The sequence below is a fragment of the Apiospora hydei genome (genome assembly GCF_038363865.1).
Source record: "Apiospora hydei strain CBS 114990 chromosome Unknown utg000006l_segment0_segment0, whole genome shotgun sequence".
In the NCBI taxonomy this organism is placed as follows: domain Eukaryota; kingdom Fungi; phylum Ascomycota; class Sordariomycetes; order Amphisphaeriales; family Apiosporaceae; genus Apiospora; species Apiospora hydei.
In genome coordinates this window covers 1,104,794-1,119,638 of record NW_027117365.1, presented here as the reverse complement: position 1 = coordinate 1,119,638, position 14,845 = coordinate 1,104,794, and the positions used below count along the sequence as shown (strand labels likewise).

The 14,845-nt window shown below is 54.9% G+C and overlaps 5 protein-coding genes across 5 annotated transcripts; 3 read left to right on the top strand and 2 right to left on the bottom strand.

Annotated features, from left to right (window-relative positions):
• Positions 1-949: 949 nt before the first annotated feature.
• Positions 950-1,864, top strand: PG997_007563 (S-adenosyl-L-methionine-dependent methyltransferase; the record flags this gene model as incomplete). Its single annotated transcript, XM_066811878.1, has 1 exon — positions 950-1,864. One exon carries the CDS (start codon positions 950-952, stop codon positions 1,862-1,864), a length of 915 nt encoding a protein of 304 aa, XP_066667220.1.
• Positions 1,865-2,592: 728 nt separating this feature from the next.
• On the top strand, positions 2,593-3,462 carry PG997_007562 (uncharacterized protein; the record flags this gene model as incomplete). The annotated part of the gene is made up of 3 exons (XM_066811877.1): positions 2,593-2,689; positions 2,745-3,266; positions 3,356-3,462. 3 exons carry the CDS (start codon positions 2,593-2,595, stop codon positions 3,460-3,462), a joined length of 726 nt encoding a protein of 241 aa, XP_066667219.1.
• Positions 3,463-4,083: 621 nt separating this feature from the next.
• On the bottom strand, positions 4,084-6,550 carry PG997_007561 (glycosyl hydrolase; the record flags this gene model as incomplete). The annotated part of the gene is made up of 2 exons (XM_066811876.1): positions 4,084-6,014; positions 6,121-6,550. The coding sequence occupies 2 exons, from the start codon at positions 6,548-6,550 to the stop codon at positions 4,084-4,086; spliced, it is 2,361 nt and encodes a 786-aa protein (XP_066667218.1).
• Positions 6,551-8,806: 2,256 nt separating this feature from the next.
• On the bottom strand, positions 8,807-11,137 carry PG997_007560 (uncharacterized protein; the record flags this gene model as incomplete). Its single annotated transcript, XM_066811875.1, has 1 exon — positions 8,807-11,137. One exon carries the CDS (start codon positions 11,135-11,137, stop codon positions 8,807-8,809), a length of 2,331 nt encoding a protein of 776 aa, XP_066667217.1.
• A 2,264-nt stretch (positions 11,138-13,401) lies between these two features.
• Positions 13,402-14,175, top strand: PG997_007559 (cell wall protein; the record flags this gene model as incomplete). Its single annotated transcript, XM_066811874.1, has 2 exons — positions 13,402-13,822; positions 13,898-14,175. The coding sequence occupies 2 exons, from the start codon at positions 13,402-13,404 to the stop codon at positions 14,173-14,175; spliced, it is 699 nt and encodes a 232-aa protein (XP_066667216.1).
• Positions 14,176-14,845: the final 670 nt, after the last annotated feature.

Sequence of the window (14,845 nt, the reverse complement as noted above, 5' to 3'; positions counted from 1 at the left end):
TGCCATGGAGTGGCATTCCCCAAGAGACACACGGTCTGATCCGCTGTGGGCACGATGCTCGTCCATGTTCACGAAGCAGCCATCGCCTGGTACCTTCAAATTCGCAAGATCTGCCCACCAAGCCGAAGCCGCCTCTAGGTGCGCTTTATACCACAGGCTGTTGTCATTTCTGGCTGCAGAAACGTATGTACCCATGGACGCGCCCGACAATACAACACCCTCGTCCCCGTTCTCGGAATGGAGTATCGAAAGCGATACAGAAAAGAAGGGCAATTACAGGCTCATGCTCAGCAGTGGCATGTCTGGCTACAATCAGCGTATTATAGCACAAAACTGTAAGGAGTCCAGCACTGTTTGGCAAAGAGGTTTCCTGAGTATGTGCATGTTAGGGTGCCCGAAAGCAAGTATTGTGAATCTATATGGACAAATCTCGGTCACCAAAGAGTCGGACATATGCCTAGAGGAGTCGCCCAGTACCATCATGTCGATTTGACCTGTGGTTCCATAAAGGGGTGTGCAGCTGCAGGACGGAGTGAATTATCATGTCACACTCTGCGATACAGCATGTTGGGTTGGTTGAGTCCGACATGAACAGATCATGCAGGCGCGTAGATCCTTACTGCTTGATTACTTGACTACTTTGTGGCACAGCGGCGCGTGTAAGCGCCGTGATTGCCGATGGCCCGGATCCGGCACAGGCACCCTGCTCCCACAACCAACAACCAACCATCCGGCAGCACCTCATAGCACATTCGTATCCTTTGGAGGATTCACTCTACGAATCATTCCTTACACTTTGACTCATATGTCAACCCAGGAGTCAGTTTTAGTTGTTGTTTTCGACTTGACATCTCAACAGACCCGATCGCAACTTCAACCCTAGATTTACCTTTCCTGCCATCCATCATTGCATTCGATACGGCTTACCTGAATTCCCAGTACACAAACCATGGCAACCGCAACAAGCAAGACTGGCGCAAACGAGCCAGAGATCAACTCGAATGCCCAACTGCAGTCATACTACCAGTCGCTAGAGTCCAGGGTCGGGTACAGGCTTATGCTCGGCGGCACACGACACTTTGGATACTGGGATCATGACACCCACTGGCCATTTCCCTTCTCTAAAGGATTACGCAACATGGAGGACAAGATGGCTGAAGCCTTAGCACTCCCTGCCGGCTCCAAGGTTCTCGATGCCGGTTGCGGCGTCGGCCATGTTGCTCTGCGCATGGCAAAAGCCCACGGATTGCACGTCAAAGCCATCGATGTCACGGAACATCATGTCGCCAAGGCACGGCGCAACATCAAGCGCTCCGGGCTACCGGACGAGGTTGTCAGTGCACAGAGGATGGACTACCATCATCTAGAGTCCTTCGTGGATGAGTCCTTTGATGGCGTATACACGATGGAGACCCTCGTGCACGCGACAGACCCCAAACGTGTTCTCGAGGGGTTCTACCGCCTGCTCAAGCCTGGCGGTCGTCTCGTGCAGTTCGAGTACGAGCACGACCCCTTCCAGGAGGCCAGCAAAGACCTCGCAGACTCGATGGTCAAGATCAACCAGTACTCGGCCATGCCCACCAACGCCGTCTCGCACCCGGGCGTCTTGAAGGGGATGATCGAGGAGGCGGGCTTCGAGGACGTCACCGTGCGCGACTACTCGGAGAACATCCGGCCCATGACGCGCGCCTTCTTCATGCTTGCCATCGTGCCGTACATTTTCGTGCGGCTATTCGGGTTAGAGCGCCACTTCATCAATACGGCCGCTGGCGTTGAGTCCTACCGCGGGCGCGATCATTGGCGGTATGTGGCGATTTCTGCCACAAAGCCGGGAGGAACCGAAGAGGCCACAACGACTGGGTAGTGACAGGCTGCATGCATGTGGGCGCCGAGTTTGTGTCTTCTTGACTCATGGGAATGCTGTGGGCTTCATTGGGAAAACTTTTGCCGAATTGATACTGTATCTGGGTCGTTCGAGTTTATTATCCGTCGGACTTTAGCAAAGGGTCGACAAGCAGAAAAGAAAATGCCAATGGCGGTGTCGAAAGGGTAATAGATTGCAGCGACATGCGGCAGCCGGCTCGACACCCGTCGCCAATGCGACTGCAATATTCGTTACCTTCCGAAGATGGCGTCCGCACATGCGGAAAGCAGGTTTCGCAGCCTGTCCGTCCAGTCCAACCCTTGTCTCCTGGCATTGACCCTTTAATGCGCCCGGGGAGTGCAAAAATGCGGATGGCAGGGCTTGACAGGCAGACAGGGGCACCCCCACGTACGACGGCCCCAAAATAACCCACGGAGTTCCGACCCAATCCGGACGCTATTGTCAGGGGTCGCTGACTCGTCACGTAGTATACCGCACCCTATACCATGCAAACACGCCGAGGTGCCCGCCGGGATGGAGATGGGAGACTCGTCGCTTGCTCCGAAATGTCCGTTCACTTCGCGCCTATATATATAACGATGCCGGTGCCATTGCTTTGGTGAAGGAGCATCCAGCCATCCAGCATTTTGCAGCATCCAGCTCTAACTTTCGTCTCTCTTTCTCTGTCTGCATATCTAACCACCAGTCTGTCTTTTACAATCTGCATCATGCGGTCCACCACAGCAATCATCGTTTCCGTTGCGGCTTGCGTCGCCGCCGTCCCCGTCAACGACCATGTTTGGCAGGCCCCTTCGGCATCTGACAGTAAGTGCTTGAGACGGCTGGACTGCGCACGGCATACTGACAGATCTCGGCATAGAGCGCAGCCCTTGCCCCATGTTGAACTCACTGGCCAACTCGGGCTACATTGCCCGGAACGGGCTCAACATCTCCGTGTCTGACTTCAGCACCGCGCTGCTGGAAGTCACCAACCTGGACCCCGCGGCCACGAAGCTGGTGACGGCGGTGGGCATCAAGGCCTCGACCACGGGCTACGCCGACACGCTGAACCTGGACGACCTGGACAAGCACGGCGTCATCGAGCACGACGCCAGCCTCAGCCGCGCCGACTGGCAGAACGGCGCCGGCGACAACCACGCCTTCAGCAAGGACCTCTGGGCCGACACCCTGACCCACTTCCCCGACGACACCATCTCCATCAAGCAGATCGCCGCGGCCCGCGCCGGCGCCATCGCCCGCTCCAAGGCCAGCCACCCGGACACCTTCACCTACGGCGCCGCCCAGGTCCAGGGCAGCCTGCTCGAGATGGCGCTGGGCCTGGCCGTCTTCGGCAGCGCCACCGAGGGTAATGCTAACAAGGCGCACCTTCGGGTTCTCTTTGGTACGTGTATCTCTCTTTTCTCCTCGCAATTGTGATTGCGAGTATTTTGTTTTGCCACGAGCCGGTTGACTGACAGTTGTCTACTACAGAGGAGGAGCGCTTGCCGTTCGAGGAGGGCTGGGTAAAGCCGAAGAACGTCATTACCTCTGCGGACGCTCAAGGCCTGGCGGCCAAGGTTCTCGCGGCGACTGCTTAGAACGAAACCACACCCGGGTAAAACAAAACGCCAATGTGTCTACGGACTGTACCCACACTGGTTTTTGTGTCACTTATGGGCAACGAGCGTTACGTATATCAATATAACGAGTGATGTGCTATATGATGAAAAGGCCCCGAGGCTGCTGTGCTGTAGTGGTGACCCCCGAATGAATTCTGTCCGTGATTATGCCTCGTTTCTACAGCTCCAAGCCGTCCTATCCTTTACTTCCCTTTCCCATTGATGAGATAGACACCGTCCCGCGCCTGCAGGAAGGGGTCGCCTGAACGACTCTATGCCCTCGACGCGCGGGATGGGGTTGAAGATGACCTACGTCTCCGCTTAAGGGGTCGCTAAGCATGCACGTTGGTGACTACAAGGGACTAGAACCCGATCGATAGATGCGTGTTGCGTCACATGTGGCTAGAGTGGCAGGCGATGTTCAGTCAACCGACTTGTTCATTGATTCAATACATCGATTCCCAAGAATTTTCATTAGAAACGAAGCGATGATCCGCTCAAGTAGTGACTGCATCAGGCTTCAGCCTGCCGCTGGAATCCTAGCCCCTGCCCCCTATCCCGCCCCTCAGATACCCACCCATAAGGCGCTCTCTGCTTCACTCACAGCGGGGGAGCGTTCGGGTCCATCATGCACTGGTCGACGCGCATCAGCTGCTTGCCGGTGGCCTTTGCGATCTGGATGAACTGCTTGAGGTAGCCGACGGTGGAGGGGTAGAGGTAGTGCATGACGACGAGGTTGCCGCCCTTGTCGACGTCGCGCTTGAAGGCGTCGAGCTGCTTCTCGGGCGTGTCGGACTCGGCCCACAGCCAGTCCTCGACGTCGACGCTCCACTGCACGATGTACGGGTCGTCGATGACGGCCGCGAGGCGCTGCCGCATGCGCGCGCCCTCGGTCCCGAAGGGGGCGCGGAAGTAAGGGGTGTGCATCCCGTCAAACGTCGCGGCCACGGCCCGGATCATGTTGCTGTACTCCCAGTCGATCGAGGCCTCGTCCGGCAGGCCCTCGAGCGCCGGGTGCGTGTAGCTGTGCATGGCGACCTGGTGGCCCCGCGCCGCCATGTCGTTGTACAGGCTGCTGAGGTTGGTCGAGGGGTCCTGCAGCGCCGCGCCTACCGTAAAAAAGGTCACCTTGATGCCCTCGTCCTTGATCGTGTCCATGACCTGGCGCGCGAAGGCCGGGTCGCCGTCGTCGATGGCGAAGGCGAACGAGTTGGGCCGCTTGCACGCGAAGACGAACTGGCCCGAGGGGAGCTTCTCGGGCACGGTCCAGCCGCGCGGGACCTGGTTGACGATCTCGAGCTTGGAGAAGACGGTCGCGTCCGTGGTGTAGAAGCCCTTGAGCGCGAAGCCGACGAGGCGCTCGAAGTTGACATTGAAATGGTTCATCGGGATGTAGATGTCGCCGCCGTCGCTGTACCGCGCCGCCTCGAGCGAGTCCCACGTCTCCGGGAAGGGCTGGATGCTGTCGTCGCACTTCTCGTTGTGCTGCTGCAGCGCGATGCTGAACTTGTTGCTACCGCTGTAGGCGATGTGCAGGTACGCGTCCTGCCAGTCTCGCATGTCGCGGCACTTCTCGGTCAGCTGCGTGTTCCACATGAGGTCCGAGTCGTTGGTCTTGAGCGTCATCTTGTTGTTGCGGAAGGTCAAGTCGAGGCCCTCGTCGCCTCCGTGCCATTCACCAAGGGCGTTCGTGTCGGCATTCTTGAACTGGTCGACTACTATGTTGGTCGCCCTGCTGGGCGGCGCTCCCACCGTCGCTGTTGGCTCCGACGGCTGAATCGGGGGTTTGACGACGAACTCCCGAACGGTGTCTCCGCAATACATCGCGAGAGGACCGAACGTCACAGGTCTTTTTAGATTGGAGATGTAGAACGTCTCGAGCTTGGACAAGTCGACACCCGAGAACTTGGAGAATGGGATGCTATAGAGCCTCTCCGTGCCGTCGAATGTCCAGCCAAGTTGCCGGGTCGTCAAAGTTACACTCTTCGTGTCCTCGGTTCCGCAAGCTCCCCTGGTCGAACCAAGCTGAACATCGAATTGCGAGCCTGCTGGGGCAGTGATCCTCAAGGAGATGCCTCCGTACGCCCGGGCATCCATGCAACCGACTTGCGAGTACCAATAGGAATCCGTGTTCTGTGGCGTGAAAGTCACCTTATTGTTCCTGACGACGACCGACTTCATGGTTCCATCGTCGCTGGAAGACTTCAGCAATGCATTATAGAAGAGAAATGTGAGGCGCGACTGAGACTCAAAGTCGTCGATGGCCAGAAGGCTACACTCATCTTGGCGGGTAGCAAGCTCCGTTGCTCGTTCCCGCTCCTCAATCTCTCTCCTCTGTACCGCCGGAGGCCCTGGAGGTCCCGTTGGCTTTGGAGGTCCTGGAGGAGCAGTAGGTCTGGGTACTCTATCCCAATCATCATCGTCGTCATCATCACCATCGCAATCCCAATCCCACCAGCGACAAGTCGAAGTCGGTCTGCGCGTGGTAGTGGGTGGCGGTGGCGGCGAGGGAGGTGAAACCGTGACCGTCACTGTGACGGTCGGGATAGGTGCCGTTGTGGTAGTTGTAGTCGGAACTAGACGAGATCGTGAGCCAGCTTTCACTTATATCCAGCTGCTTCAGCTCTTTATACATACCTGGATCTGTCGTCGGCGGTGGCGGTGGTGCTGGGGTACCACCGCAAAGTAGCTGGACATTGTCGAGTTGCCAGACATTATCGGTCCCCGTCAAGCCCTTGGAGAAGCCATACCAGAGGAAGCCGATAACACCGTTCAAATTGGCATCAGGCCACGAACTCAAGGGAACTTGGATGGTTTCCAAGGCACCGCTAAGACCGTCGATGGTGAAGTAGGTGCTGTTGTACTCGGTCGTTTCTGGATCGCAGTTGGGTTGGGTTTGGATCTCCAGTGACACCGAGGCAGCTGCAGGCCCCTTGATGTCAAACGAAATGGTGTCGTATCCCTGAGCAATGGCAGTGGTGCATCCAAATTGCTCATATATGTACGACTCAACAGTCTCCGAGGGCGTAAAGGTCAACACGCCCCCATCGACACTCGTAGCATTCATGGTGCCATCGTCTGTACCGCGTGGTCAATAGGAGACATGAGGGAGAGTTTGGCGACAGTAAGTTTGCTTACCACTTGTAGCTCCTTCCAGGCTGTTCAAGTTCTCGTCCCAGTGGCTGAAGTCGTCAATGACCAGAGCGGCTGTACATGCTTGGCCCTGCCTCTTGATGGGAGTAAGGGCAGCGATCGCACTGCCGAGGAGGCAAGTGCTGCTAATGACTAGGCCTACCAGCATGGTGGCTATGATGCGCCTCGTAGCTGAGTAGCTGAAACCGAGCTGGCTGAACTGCGCGATGGAAACAAGAGAGATCGATCGTCATGGCTGCAGCGAGCGACATATTCTATATACCTTTGCGATTTCCTTCTAGACCGGAATACGAGAACGCCTTTCCAGGCATGCTGCGTAAGATTCGCATAGATTTGTGGATAAATGGACAGAGTAACCGGGGCAGGGACGCCGATTCGCAACCATCTGGATGCAGAGGTTGATTGCTACCCTTGCATTGCAGTCTAGTCTGACTCTGTACATGCTGGCCATGGCTAAAACATGCAGACTGGGTACGGCGGCACCAGTCCGAGGCACAAGGTGTTCTTGAGTATTGCATGTCCAGCTAAGTAATACGAGAGTTGATGGAATGTTCGGCAGAAGGTCCCATGCGGTCGCTTCCTTGCCCTCGCTTGTCATATTGACAGCTCAGATCGTGGAATTGATATGCCGACGAGCAGAATCTGCTCTTTCATCCCATTGCCCTGTGTCTCTAGGAACATGTTGAGCCATTCGGGGCGCGATTGGATGGAACCCCCTTTGCCCTGCCCATCCTCGCTTCTGCATGCTGCTGCATTATTATCCTCCTCGCTTCAGCCGTATATTAACCCTCCACAAGGTCCCGTCTTGGCAGAAAGCCTCGGCACTACTCTCCAGATTGGTTTAAACGAAGGAATGATTCATGGAGAAAAGGAGACAGCAACCCAACAGTGATAATGCATTGTTTGAATCAGTATAGGAACTCGCGCAGTGGATTCTTGTATGCTACAAAGAATTGGTGGCCTAACAAAAGCCACGGTCTCCAAGTTGCGATGCAGCTATTATTAGCTGTAGCACTGCTGTGATATAGGACTGTTTGCTAGGTCAGTGCCCTGCAGCGATCGAACGACATGGAATGATGTGAGTTTATGTCCAACCGAGCAGATTTGGGCTTGATATAGAAAACACCATCCTATAGTGCTTGTGCAATCGCCGCCGAGCCGACGGAAGTAATTGTAGCCATAGGTGTGAGTAGGCGGTTGAATGGCGGATGGTCTGTAAGTGCACGTAGGGGGTTGATGAAAGCTTGTTTCGGAGAATTCGCATCATGTCACACTCGACGTCTTCACAAATGCTTCTTTGATGCTTCAGAAAGCCAGGAGAAGCTTTCTTTTGCCTGGGCAGATTCAACTGCCTCATCGTCGGGCTGCGAACGTCTTGAGCCATGAAGCCTCCAATAACCCCGTTATTGCGGCCAAGGAACCGACGTTGCGATCAAAACCCTGCAGGGCCAGCAGCTCGTCCGTCTCCAACGACCGCCCTGCAAGCAAGGGATGACCAGAGAGCTACCCAACAAGCCCATCCTATTTGCCGGCTGTCCAGGCTCGCAGCTCGCAATGCAATGCAGGCCGCCATGCACCGGCAGATTACGCGGCTGAATTGACCTGCACCGCAGCCCCATCACGGATTGATGGGAAATTCCGGCGAGGACCCGCTGAATGCAGACCGTGTTGAGTAAGCAAGCATAGAAGTAGGTACTTATTCAATAAATACTCTCGAAATTTCGGGAGATTCTGGGGAAGGTCGTATCGACTCTAAGCGATGCTGCGGAAAATTTTAAAGGCTCTAGACCTCTCGCCAAATGCTACTTCCGCTTTTCAAAGTTCAGAGATTGACCGCGTGCAGATTCGTTACCCGATGAGAGATGTTGGGTAGGCCCGGTATGAGTCGACTGGCTCTTCTCATGACAGCCTGGAACACGACCTTCACAGCGTGGGATCGGAATACGCGACATACCCTATTTGGCTGTTCTAGCTAGGCCTTTGAAGGTACCCGGTCGAAGCGGTTGATGTGACGACGTATTGCACAGCGGGAGTGATGATTCTGGGCGTGTGTGAGGTCTGGGGGTTCTGTTTAGGAGGAAATCTCCCTATGCATTATAATTATAGTCGCCAATAAACACCGCCCCTCCAATGCATGCCGCAGCTCTATTCTAATCCCAGATAGAATTTGTTAGCCGAAATCGTTATTGGGTTTGCCGGAATCTACATCGTCGTCTTCATCAGTCGTTTGGCTTCGGAGAGGAGCAGCCTCAAGGGTTGCTGCCGTCGCGCCAGGCAGTCCCAGAGTGCTGATCCTCCTGCCTCTTTCATTCATAACCTCGCTCTCCTCGTCCACCGGCTCAGACCCCTCGTCGTCGCTGGAATTCTCTCCTTGGTCGTTGGATTGGAGGTGCTGGTTCAGCTGGTGACCGATTTCAAGCATGAAAGCACTTGCCTCGGCAAAGTGGTCAATCCCCTGATCGTTCGGCAAATCACCATACGTCTTCCGGGCCTCGTTAAGGCACCGTTGCGCCTGTATGTATTTCGCCTGGGCCAACCATGTTTCTGCACTAAGCGCGCTCCACATTGCCGACTTACGCCGCCGAGCGCCCCAGGCATGAGTGCCCACGGCCTTCTTAGACGCGTAACAGACGGCAAGCCGTTCTTTGATGAGCGCATCGCCGATTGGGCCTGCGATCCTGCTTTCCAGTAGACGTGTACCCCACTTAGCCGCCTCATCAACACTGGAGCCTCCCCGGAGGCGGAGCAGTTCAAGGCCGAGTGTGAGACACCTGATCGCTCCGTACGGGGCCGTGCAACGGGTAAGGTACGAATAGAATGCAGCATCAAACATGGTGTCGATCGTCTCGGTGCGCGTCTTGGATGACATAGTCTGGGGCATTATCAACATACTGAGTGCAGCCATTTCGTTGGCAGCTGCGTGATACTTCCATGCTTTGTCGCCATGGAAATCGCTTCGGAGAATATCGTAAGTGGAATGTGCCAGCTTCCAGTCCCGGAGCATGAAACAGTAATCAGCCAATTTCCTCATGATGGCCTCAGGTGCGTCCTGCCGATAGAACCCAAGCGTGTCGTAATTGCTCGACCCCGGACCGCTGGATGACTTGGAGGTAGTTCCAAAACCCCAACGTCTAGTAAGTCCCATTATCCGCCCAGTAACGCCCTTGCGCTTCGAGGCCACTTGGTCGTTCCACACCGAGACATGACGCTCCATTGTCGGGATAATGGATTGCGTCACCATCTCACGTATAAAAGTGCGGATTGCCGTTGCGTCGGACTCGTATATATAACGTGTGGGATCCTCGAAGTCCTCTTGGCTTTCATGCTTTCGCAGGTTTGCCAACTCCTCCGCCGCAGACATCCATTCACTCGTGGCAAGCGGTATGCTGTCGTCGTCTGTCGCCGCGCTTTGCGTACCCCTTATCCTTAGCAAGTGGCAGTGTAAGCCTAGATTGCGCTTCATTTGCTCGAATAATGACATGGACTTCGTAATGTCATCCTTCTCCTCGTCGTGCACAAGTACGTAATATCGCAGATACTCTGAGTCTACCCAGCTGGGCAGTCGCTTCTCGCCAGCGCTTGTATCATTGTAGAGACGCCGGAGAGTTTCTATGGGCGAGGGATTCCGGGAGCTTATGGCTATCACGCAAGCTACGGGATGCGCGAAGGTTTCATGCGGTACTAAGGGTAAACCAGAGAGCAGGCGGCGTAGGTACAAGGAATAGTATGGCGAGGGCGTCTCGGTGTCCAAGCCCTGTTTGGGGTCCAGAAGTTGGGGAGAGATACCGAACGACTCTTCGGCGTATGACAGATGGCGTTCCACGACGGCCTCGACATCTGCGCCGTTCCCGCCTCTTCTCCGGGTTTGCTGCGATCCTGTATCCTTTTCCGAAGAGCCGGCTACCTTTTCTGATTGTGCTGGTGACTTGATGTTGCTGTTCATGGGCTCCGGATGCTCTATGCCTTCTCCGTAGCGAACGAAGTGTACCGAATAGTCTTCATACGTGCGGCTCAAGCCGTTACTGTCCCTAATGATAACCTTGCCTGCCACACGATCGCCAAACGGTCGTAGTATCTCCCACAGCCCAAGCTCGAAGCCCTTTTCTCGGAGAAGAAGGTCGGTATCTTCAGACGAATAGACAGCAACGTGCGGGACGAAGGCCTTGAGGATCAGATTGAGCGGGTCGCCTGGGCTGTCTCCGACGCCGTCCACGAGAGCAAGAGCATTGTTCGCAAAGCCACCGAATATAGAGCCAGCTGCGAGGCGAGAGACTGGCCGGCCGATGGGCGATTGCGAGCGCGAACCAGGCGGTGATAGAGTCGAAGCGTATAGGGAGGCCGCGGAGGGGGCGGACATTCGATAGGGCAGGGTGATCTCGGATCGGGCCCTGGGTGCGCCCTCGGCTAGGGAGTATCTGCTCTTCTGGGCCTGGAAAGCAGAGGCGGCCATGGGAGGTGATGGTATTGACTCGAGAGGCGAGTCATGATTGGAGGACGGCATGAAGTCGCTTTTGGTGCTCGGTATGTCTGAGGAAGGATTCAATGGCCGCAAAGTGGCCGTGGCATCTGCATCCAGCCGTAATTGGCGTGACGTATCCTAAATGCCAGGTCGGAGGGGCAACAAACGACAAGTGTTATCGTTCGTCAGGCTCGCCAAAGACGCACAAGAGCGACACGTAAGTGCAGAGAGATACCGTCACAGCTTCGCAAGGATGATAGGGTCGCAGAGGAAATATCCTGGCCTTCCGCTCGAATCGATGGGCTCGTTCCGAGGTCGACGCTGGGAATAGTGACTGGTTATCGATATGCCACTAGTTTCGTTGCTGCCCCATCAATGAGGATTACCTGAATTTAGGTACTGATCCCAGCATCGGAGACCGGGGTCGCAAACCTCCGACAATCTATCTCGAGCTGCACTACACACCATCTACCACACCATTGATATAAGCCTCCTAGTCATCGACAAGATGGGAATTTGATAAGTAATCGACCTGTTTGATACACCCAAGATACTATTTACTATGCCACACACCGTCCATACCTAGCATCGTGGAAGGCCTTTGTGACATGGTCGGAAGGCGGGGAAACAGTAGCACAATGAAGCCAAAGCAGTCCACTACCAACTTCGACAGGAAAAGTCGGGATGGACCACAAGCAAAATAGGCGAGCTTCTTCCCCGTTAAATATCTACTCCAGTACGGTACCCAGCCATCAATCTTACAGCCAAAGACCTGTATTAGGTACCAGGGCCGAGCTGCATCTATGATTCCAGGCTAACGGTGCCTGGCGAAGCCAAACGCTATTTCGTGGATGCGCCGCCCATCCCAGCAGGATTTGTTGTCGAGAAGCAACAAGCACCAAGCTATTTTCTGAGGTAATATCTCAAATTGAGGGCTGAGGGTAGACATTGCTGGAAAAAGAAATTTCGTTAGAATCTCGTAAGTATCACAGTCAACTGTGAGACGGTGTATGGACATCAAGACCCTAAGGACAATCATCAATCACGGGTGATACCAATTGCTCCAGCGGGATCTGGTGAGGGTCCGAGATGTAATTGTCATGAGTTGAAAGCTTCCAGTGTTTCGCTCTCTTGGATAAACAATCAGGTTGGGATCAGTCAGGATGATGATTTCATATCATTCGAACGGCGTGTTCATCTCGGCATCAACCACTTACAGTCCGCTAATAGAAGCACTTGCCGGGCCAAAGCACTCTGAGCCCAGCCTCATGCTCGTAATGTTGCCAGCGTTACAGTCATGGTCATCACCGTTCTCTCGGTGATCCGGGTCTGACGGGAGTTTTGCTGAAATTAGAGCAGGAACTGAGCTTCTCCTACGGGCGATTCTGAGGCTTTGCGAAGCTTTCTGTCGCAGCTACCAGGGCTCAGGGTTTGGAACGAGTTTTGGGTGAGCATGGCTGGTCCACGAAGTAGTTGCCGAGCCACCCTAGAATGTTCTTCCTCTTCTACGAACGGATCCGCGTGTAACCAAGAGGGAGGACTATTCTTAGGGATTGGACCGAAAGCCTAACTGCCGTGGCCCTTCGGTCTGGTATAGCAACACCGAGCAGGATTTCACGGCCTCTGACCAAGGCAGCTAGTGCACTGCTCTCGGGCGTTTAGCTTTTTCGAGCGCTTAAACAATCGGTATGACCTCTCGCGTCTGCGAGATCCTCTATTTGCTTTGATCTTTGGTATGAAACTGGGCAGAAGCAATGGAGCGGCCGAGCTCGTGATGGGCATTGGAAGGCGTTCCTGTACCAAACCCCTGCCAACGAGACCGTCCAGTTATCTGTTGCCTGAACTCAACTTCGAGAAATCCCGATAGTGGCATCTTGTTTTCCTTGCAGTTGCCGCTTGTCCAGTTCTGTGGCGGGCTGGCTAGCCTTGGAAGTAAACTTCGACCACGTTAACGCCTCGTCATATCCACCGATCCTTAGGAAGTTACACATCTTTACCAATGCCATGGCGGCAGTTGTCGTGATCCCGCTCTCGTCTAAGGACATGTTTATTCATGTGTCAAGCGGACGTTGGAGTATATAGCCACTGTGGTATCCGCGATATCAGACAATATCCATTCACTCACACAATCAACTACATTCGCTCACAACACTCGCTCACAACATTCGCTTACATACTCTCATATCGTTTCTCTTACTCTAATCATCTTTTCAAGCATCTTTTCTCAGTAACACTCGCTTCCTGTATATCCATCAGTCTTCCTCCCTATACCGATCTTCTTGAACCACCCACATAAAACCGACAAAATGAAGTTCTTCACCCCCATCGTCGTCCTCTCCGCCACCGTGGCCGTCGAGGCTCAAATGGGCGCTCTCCCCCGCTCCGCCACCACCAACAACAAGCGCGACATCGGTCCCCTCAAGGTTGTCATGGACCAGGTCCTCAACGGCATGGCCACCCTCCAGCAAGTCTCCACCAACTACGCCGGCGGCCCCGGCGGCGACATCAAGAGCGGCATCGAGACCACCCTGGAGACGGTCAAGAGCGCGACCAGCGAGTGCTCCAAGATGGGCCCCGTCACCTACAGCGAGGCCGAGGGCTTCCGGCCCACCGCCGAGAAGCTCACCACCGCCGGCGACAAGCTCGTCGTCACCCTGACGAGCAAGGTGCCCCTCTTCGAGAAGAACCACATCTGCGGTCCCGTCCTGGGCTGGTTCGGCGGCCTTGGTATGTCACTCCATCATCTCATCGTACATACATAGACAACGTTTGACTAACTCCCGGCTCCTTGCTCTGCAACAGGCGAGAACGTCGGTGTCCTCATGCAGACCGTGGCTACCAAGTTCCCTTCCAATGGTAGCGCCACCGAGATTGCGGCCTTCAAGAGCAAGTTCGCCGACCTCGGCGCCAAGCTTGACGCCTGCGCCGGAAACCACACCGAGCCCGCCTCCACCACCAACAAGCCTTCCGTCGCCCAGGTCACCGACAAGCCCGAGACCGTGTCCCACAGCGGCGCCGGGTCCCTGGGAGTCTCGGCCGGTGTCCTCGCCCTGGCCGCCGCCGCCGCCATCCTGCTGTAAACGATGACGACAGGTTGGGGGCGGGGGCCTTTCTTCCCAGAGCCTCTAAAGTCGTGCTTGCTGGAAAGGCTCGACAGTCAAACATATATAGGGATGGTAAACTGGCGGGCATCTGCTTGAAGCAGGTTACACGGTACCACCCACCACTGCGCCGCAAACGAAGGCCGCCCTTTACGGAGACTTCTCTCAACACCCACTTTTCTTTTGTGAAGTGATTCATTCTCTAGAGTAGGACTTGGTGGGGGCGGATGTATATTGTTTCTTTGAGACATTAGTATACTTCGGGTTTATATAATCATAGATATATTTTGCATAGTTAGACAGTAGATAGATGCTTTTCATTAATTGATGCTCTTTTGTGTCACACCTTTTTTTGGCCGCAACCTGCTGGCCTCATAATGAGCTTCATGTGAACAAGTTGGGTGATCTCCAACAACGCATACCAACCAATGCTTTGGAACATTTGTTGCTGCGAGCGCTTGAGTAAGGGGTATTGGAGTATCACGGTGTACGACCAACTCCCCGGTTGCGATTGCGTCAGAGCCTGCACATGCTCGCAGTAAGCTGCCCGGTTACTGGCCCGAGGCGGTAAGATGGTTGCTCCGACCCCATTGTTTCGCAATGCTACGTTGGTTCGCCAATAAGGTTGGGGAGTCATCTGATAAGATTA